The sequence below is a fragment of the Glycine max genome, chromosome 12, assembly GCF_000004515.6.
Source record: "Glycine max cultivar Williams 82 chromosome 12, Glycine_max_v4.0, whole genome shotgun sequence".
Classification (NCBI taxonomy): domain Eukaryota; kingdom Viridiplantae; phylum Streptophyta; class Magnoliopsida; order Fabales; family Fabaceae; genus Glycine; species Glycine max.
The window spans coordinates 8,659,367-8,667,288 of NC_038248.2; the positions used below are offsets into that span (position 1 = coordinate 8,659,367).

A 7,922-nucleotide genomic window follows, 5' to 3' on the forward strand; every position below is an offset into this window, starting at 1 on the left:
ATTTTAATCCCAATTGTGATAAACTCATCCCTTACCTCTAAGCGGGCTCAAGTGTGTAGTCCGACAACAATAGTGACGTCTTTAACGATTCTCTAAGATTCCCCAAGATTTTCCTCTGGTTGCTCTGTTGGGGTTTCCAAGAGTTAGAGAGAAGGAAAGATTGAAACCTCAATTTCATTGTCGGTGTGCGAGGGACATTTTTTCCTCCACAAACATTATTTCACGATGGTCCACCGATTAACGAGTCTGGGATCATAATTTTACTGGAACAGGTTTGGGTGTATGTGTGAAAAAGAGAGGATTTTGGAAGAGGAAGAAGGAAAAACGAATTGGAGAGGAAGAGAAAGCGTAGAGACGTATAATAAATGTAAAAACTGACCTAATATGTCTCTATTTATAGTTAGGACACTCTCAACTTATTATTTACTCATTTATTTTATAAAAAGAAACTCTATTTTACTTCCCATCAAATGAATAAATAAAATATCTTTTTTATTTTCTAAGAACATATATTTATTTTATTTACCTTAAAAATATTATTTTAATTAATAAAATTATATCTACTTATTTATTTAATTACAAAAACCTCATTATTTTCCTAAAACTCTATTTATTTTTAAATAAAATTCTTTTTAATTTATTTTATGAAAAATGAGTGTTACAAATTTAGTAACAAAAAATATGAAATTCTAAATATAAATTTCTAATTGTACGTGGGGGATTCTTATTTGTACAAATGGTACTTTGAACTTAAATGAGTATGAATAAATTAATGATACTTCTTTATCTTTTGAGTTATTTTACCATATCGATTGCTTAGGACCTTCGGTCACTACCCAGACTTGATGAAAAAAATGAAATCACATCATATGGACTCGTTGAGAATAAATGAGCCTACGTTTTTGTATGTTTGTTGCTCTTTGACTTCCGATGAAGGGTTGGCATGTTGAGGCAGACGTGGGGGTAGATGTCAAGAGGGAGAAACTCATCAAAAGATGGAAGAAGGGTGCACAAAAGATTAATGTGCGAAAGAGAAAAAAAATATTTGTATTTTAAAAATAATTACATAATAATTCTTTAATTTATTCATATCTAAATAAAAATTAATTAATTTCTCTGTTTAACCCAAAAGGTGTTGGGTGCTAACACCTTCTAATTATATATGTTGACATAGACCCACTTTTTAGGTGTATGTTAGCACTTAACACCTTCTCTATTGAACCCCACACCCCTAAACATATATACGATGAGGATTTCACTTGTTTTAATAATAACTATTTTATCATTTTTATAATTTATTTTTTTAAGATTTAATAGTTGTAATAAATAACTAATCTCAATCATTAAAGCTAAAGAGAATAAATAATAAGAATAATGAATAACTATAAAAATAATTGTTTTTGGAGTAAGTCAAATTCTTCTTTTATATATATATATATATATTAGATTGATGTTGGCATATTAAACAAAGGGATGGCCCGATTAATACAATTATAATTATAACTTGAAATTTACATATGGCAATTTTGCAATACCTGAAGAATCAAACCTTCAAACGTATAGTTAAAAAAAAAAAAAACATATGTGCCGTTCAAACTCAAAGAACTCCTTAAAAACCCATCGCGCTATTTTAAGGAAAATAAAACATTTCTAAAAATGGAAAGCAAATGCAATCAATGTTTAATTTATTAATTAATGAAAAAGGAGGATCAATCATACAATACAACGATTCAAAGTCCAAGTCTTGGGGAATTTCCAATTTCCAGCTCCACCAAGATCCCTCTTTTCCTACAAACCCATCTCTCTTTCATCCCTCCAATCTTCATCCTGTGAAAACCGCGAACGAATCAACAAATGGGTGGTTGCGTGTTGAAGCTAGTAGATTCCGTTCTGTTCCTGTTCTTCCTCCTAATAGCGGTGGTGGCTCCTCTGATCGACGCTCAAACCTGTCTTCCTCTCTCTTACTTCCCCGACATCCTCGTCCAACTCAAGGAACAGTACACCAATGACTACGGCGATTACCTTGTCGCAGAAAAGCCGCACTTTTTTGTAGGCCTTGTTTGGCTTGAGCTTCTCTTCCAATGGCCCCTTGCACTCCTCAGCCTCTACGCCATGCTCACTTCCAAGCCTTGGTTCAACACCACTTGCTTGATCTATGGTGTTTCTGTCACTACCTCCATGGTATCTATCTATCTGTCACCTTTCAATTCATTTTTTGCTTCTTCTAAAGTTTCTTTTTTTCTCGTTTTAAAGCTTTGTCGTCCATAATGGTCTTACAGGCCAGATTGCGGAGAATACTTGTGTTTCTATTAGAAAAGTAAAAAAGTTTCTCCCTTTTTAAATGACCCCATTTTTTTTTTGTTTTAAATTAATAGGATGGCGTGTTTGTGTGGATCATTTGGTAATATGAATGATTAGGCTTCTGGGGAAAGAGAGAAAATGGTTATTTTTCTCATGTTTGGACCTATAAAAAGTCTAACTTTTTGGAGTTACTGGCAACCATTCATTTAGAATCAATTCAATTATTTGCTTACAGGGGTATGTTAGTTGTTGTTAGATTCATCCTCATCATTTGCTCTGTTGTCTTGTACCATGGATTTTCATTTGAAGATTTTCTTGGTTATTATTACATTGTACAAGGAAAAAAATGGTCGTTTTTGCAGCTGTTAGATCATGTTGAATTGATTTAAACAAAGTTTGCTGTCTAAATATAATGAAAACAAAAATTGGGGTTATGACATTTTGTAGCTTAGATTTAAAATTTGATCAGAAACTATGGTTCAGATATGCATGGCTTTTTTAACAATCAGGTGCTTGCTTAGGTATTAATTACACTACAAAAGTGTAACTCTCTAGTTTGACTTTGGAGAAAACTTAGATGAGATACAGTTTTAGATACTGCTTGTGTTGTTCTCCGATCAAAATTGGAGCTTCATCTTGATAATCCACATAATCCTTCAATTTAAACTTTTATTTTGTGAATTACTGAGGTGAAATTCCAATTTTGATTGGAAAACAGTAAAAACCTAAGGAACTGTATCTAAGTTTTGTCCTTTGACTTTTTACAATGGCATATGTTTCACTGAAGTTGGAGGTGTAATACTATTCTCCATCCCAGCCATAGATGGTGTAAGTTACAAAGAGACTTTGGTTATTTGTGGGTTGCAGGTTGCTATATTATCAGAAATGATGAATTCCAAGAGGGCATCTGAGAAGCTATTGACAATTTATGCCCCTTTCCTGGGTTTGGGTGTTCTGGCTTTGCTGCGAGGGTTGCTGACGTGTTCATCCAAATCATCTTCAGCTCTAGGCAAAAGATCTGCATTGGCAAGGAAAAAGCGAGCTTGAAAGTGTGAGGATTGAATCAAACATGATAAAATTGAAAGAGGAGCATCGTTATAGTGTGATTGGGGATGAAGCATGCCAAGGTCCCCTCCTGTAACCAAATTTTTGTATGTTTTTTTTATTTATCTTTGAGTCCCTTTGACTGCGTATCTGAGTAAAAAAGATTTTGTATCAGGAGAACATCAAATTCCATCAGGTTGCATATTTGCTATGAGAAGAAATAAAATGCTAGCTAGCTACTTAATTAGTTGTTTTTAGCTTGTACACGTAGTTGGTGTTGGTGGCAACAGATTCAGATAAAAAAAAAAATGAGACAAAGCGCAAACAAATTAGAAAAAAGAATACATATAAATAAAGTGAATTCCATGCATATTTGTGATATGAATTGCTTTTGTGACATAAGGTGTGCTGACTTAAGTGGTGTATTTGAGAAGACATGAATTCCTACTATCCTTTTCTTATGGCTAACCATTCTTTTTACACAAATCAGTTTAACAACTGTTTCTGACTATGCATACTTTAAGTTAGGATATAACTTACGTTGCTTATAACTTTAAGTTGTGACAAGTCTATTGTTCAATATTTCACTGTTATTTTCCGAATTTTTGTTTGGCTCTATTCCTTATTTAAACAATCGGGTCTTTCGTATGGAGTCCTATGCAGTATAAAAAATATTCATTAGTCAATGACCAGTTTCTCATTGATATCACCGTAAATATGACTCCTCTCTTTTCCTTTTTAAATATTGTTATTCACAGATTTTAGATGCAGTTAATATTCATAACCTTATATTAATACAAATGAAATTAAAGCATGGACAAAAAAGAAAACGAACTTGAAGCAAATACTAAGATTGCAAGTTAAAATGAATAGAAATTTTATGGACTTCATGAAATCGGTTTAATGAACACTTGAAATACTAAGTAACCAAAATTTATGGTTTTCTTCACAAACAAATATCAGTAATATTCTAAATGATTTGCTAAGCATATTCAACAAACAGAGACCAGTTAACTGTAAAGTGTAAACACAAAGAGAGAATATAATCAAGCGTAACATGTTGCTGCCTTTCATCTCTACTGATAATCATTTTGGTAGTAGAGAAATCTGCAAAATTGAAAAATCTTTAGTTAGTTATGCTTTGTCTCTTAGCAAAACACCAATTAAGATATGATCTGCGTATGTAATAATTTACCCGGATAACCCAGTTGCTAAGATGTAAAGTTCTCACACCATGTAAATTAATCTTCTAAGAGCTTGAATAATAACTGGCAAATGAAAGGATCAAAATAATACTATATTCAACTAATAGAGCCTTTTGGTTTTATATCCATAATAAGATTCTTCAGCATCTTCCCTGTTTCTTTGGTGAGGATTATCCTTATTAGAAAGATAGGATGGAAATGTTTATCAAGACTCTGTGGAACGTTATTTCTAGTGAATGCTGTAATATTCCAAGGAATTCTCTTGGAATTCCTTCCCCCATAAGAATAATGAACTGAAGAAGAAGTTAATAGAATGCAAGTTGAACGCAAAGGTTAGATATCTTACCACTTATTCTTTATTGAGATCAGGATATAACAAAGTATTTGGCTACTAACCTGCCAAAGAAATGTAAGACATCTTGACTCACACGCATGAGGGCACAAACAATGTTAAATGTACTAAGATCAATATGTTAATCAAACAATATATATGAGCTTTTCAAGATGGAAGATGATAGGTGAAATGTTTTAAAGTTTTCAAATTAATTGGGGGGGGGGGGGGGGGGTCTGAAATAAAATACGGAATCTCTTTGATCTTCAAAGGATATGAGAAAGATAATGCAGAGAAAAGAAAATGAGAATTTCGTGTTCAGATTTTGTTACTGTATCCTTTTTTCATATTATTATATTTGAAAAGTTGTCATTCATTGTTTTTGATGGTTGTATGCCTAATGTTATAGCCAATGTTGATGCTAACGATTTGGCCGAGAAAAATAAGTAGTGACTTAACTAAGACAAGAAGGTCGTGGTTCTAATGAAGACTTGTACTAAGAGCAATGAGCAACCATTTTCATCGAAACTTTTCACGTATAAGAATGCCTAGGGTTGTGATTTCAAATGTCCCTTTAATTTTCCCAAATTTTTATTCTATTTGAATCCTGAATCAAACTTCGTAATTTTGGATGTAATATCGGATTTGAATTCAGTTCCTTATATGAAGTTGACTTGTGACAATTTACCATACGGTGCAAGAAACCTAAATTAAATTTCAATTATTAATCATTCTTCTTAATTTAATTAATAGATGTTGGTCATGAATTAATCATTTTCCCCTTAATTAACCGAGGATGATTAATGATTAATTAATTAATCTAACTAGAGGTTTAGTAAACACGGTTGTTCATGTGATGTTATTCTAAACCCAATTATTCCATAGGTCCACTGATTAATCACAACATTGGTGGTGGACTGTTAATTGATTCAAAACAAGCTCAAATAGATCAATTTATTCATTAATTAATAATAATGGAATAATTCAATTAACTGAATAACAATTGACTTCAATTAAAATGAGAAATTGGGATTCCCATGTATAGATTATATCACAACCTTAACTTAGGAATTTAACTAGTTATGGACATTGGAAAACATAAAAACTTAACAATGTGTTTGGATAGAAAAATTAAAGTAGGTAAAGTATTTTAACAAAGATATTAAAATGTCTTTCTATAATGTAATTTGTTTGGATGAGATATTTTAAAAGTAATTAAAATACTGTCATTTTTTAAAAGCATTTTAATACACTAACTTAACAGCATTTCAAATTCTTACCCAAAACAAAGGAATTAAAATTCCTCAGCGCACACCAGCTTTCTCTCCCTCTCTTAGCCACACGTATTCTCCGTAACTCTCTCTCAGCGGCGTACCGTTTAGCTGGTTCCGACTTAGCAACATGCAGCTCAACATGGCCAGATTCCCAAAGTCTTTCGGAATCTCGCCGCAGAGCTGATTATTGTTGAGGTCGAGGTGTTTTAGTGAGCCCAGTCGAGTGATGGATGCTGGAATTTTGCCGCTAAGGGCGTTGTTGGCAAGTTTCGGGACTGTCAGACGTGAGAGTTTGCCGACGTCAGCGAGGATCTCGATGGAGAGCTTGTTGTTGATGAGGTCCAGGAGGCGGAGAGAGGGAAGCGCGGTGACGCAAGTGGGGATCTCCCCGGCAATGTCTTTCCAATCAGCGATGATGAGGGTGGTGAGGGTGTCTTTCCAATCTTCCATCCAAACACATGGTAAATGAATGCCTAAAGAGAAAAAAAGGAGGAAAATTCTATAAAAGCTTTAACCCCGTCGTGCTCCTCACGCTTTTCCCAGTCCATAGACCTTTCTTTCTCTCGCATTAACGGAAAATTTTCCCATTTGGGGTAGTTTTAAAAACTTTTTTCCCCAAATGGGGTGCTTTTGAAATAATTTACGCAAGGGGGCTGTTTTCGACGTAAATGCATGCATGGTGCAAGCAAACCGCCAGTGGGACTGGCGGGTTTGCTGCTGGTGACTGGACTCGCCACTGACAGTGGCGATATGCACATGCAGATGAAGGACTCGCCACTCAGAGTAGCGATATACACATGGAGTGGGAACCGCCAGTCAAACTGGCGAGTTCCAGGCTGCTTCGTAGGGTTGCTTTTTCAGCCTTTTTCAGGTGGCAGGGGGTGCTTCAGCTTTTTCAGCCAAAAGGCAAGTTGCAACTGCCATTGGCGAGTTAAGGGCAAGTTGCAACTGCCATTGGCGATTTAGGGCCAAACAAATAACCATTGGAGATAGTGATTCAGTGCCTTTATAAACTCGAAAAAAAACCTCAGTCATGCTGTGTGTTGAAAACTGCATTTTAGTTGTGTGTTCAAAACTGCAAGTTCTCAGTGTTGGTGTTTTTTCCCAAAGCGAGTTCGCTGTGTATTCAAAACTGCAAGTTCTTAGTGTTGGTGCTGTGCGTTCAAAGTTACATTTCAGTTTTCATAAATTGTAAGTGTTTCTTGAGATTTAAATTTGTGCGTATAAGGTTTGAAATTTATTTGTTGAGGCATAAATTTCTGAATCAAGTTAGTAATTTTGAATCAAATAATTTGTATTATAAAATATTTTGTAAGTAATTATTTAGAGCATTTTGAATGTATTGTTTTTAATAATTTTTTAATTAAATTAGTCTTATATTTGATATGCTTGTTTGTGTGTATAAAATAGAAAATTTTTTTGATGATATTTATCTAAAGAAAATATTTGAGTCCTGAAAAAAATTGGTAAATATGAAAATTTTAGTATATTTTTAATTAGATTAGGTTGGTGTTAATACTTTGTTAGTGTTAAAAATTGATCGAGCGTGTATTGTCAAAAGTGTCTGAAAGTAAAAAAATTTGTAACATCATAATTATTCGAAATAAGTAATTTTAGTGTGGAAATTTATTTTAATATAAAGTTATAGTAAATTTATTTTATGAGCATTTAACTTGAACGGTATTTAAAATTAATTTTTTTCCATTATATTTATTTGTAGTACGTAAGTTGAAGTTATTATTATGAAAATGAATTATTTATAAATAA

The 7,922-nt window shown here is 33.3% G+C and overlaps 2 protein-coding genes across 2 annotated transcripts; one reads left to right on the forward strand and one right to left on the reverse strand.

Moving 5' to 3' along the window:
• Window positions 1–1,717: 1,717 nt before the first annotated feature.
• LOC100527741 (uncharacterized) lies at window positions 1,718–3,444 on the forward strand. Its single transcript, NM_001249778.2, is given in 2 exon segments — window positions 1,718–2,181; window positions 3,169–3,444. Coding segments are annotated over 2 exon segments (507 nt in total). The 5' UTR covers window positions 1,718–1,854; the 3' UTR covers window positions 3,349–3,444.
• Window positions 3,445–6,185: 2,741 nt separating this feature from the next.
• Window positions 6,186–6,605, reverse strand: LOC112998595 (DNA damage-repair/toleration protein DRT100-like). The gene has a single exon (XM_026124771.1). It carries the CDS (start codon window positions 6,603–6,605, stop codon window positions 6,186–6,188), a length of 420 nt encoding a protein of 139 aa, XP_025980556.1.
• Between the last annotated feature and the right edge of the window lie 1,317 nt (window positions 6,606–7,922).

Coding starts and splice junctions, on each gene's coding strand:
- LOC112998595 (XM_026124771.1), bottom strand. CDS start 6,605: ATGGAAGATTGGAAAGACACCCTCACCACCCTCATCATCGCTGATTGG.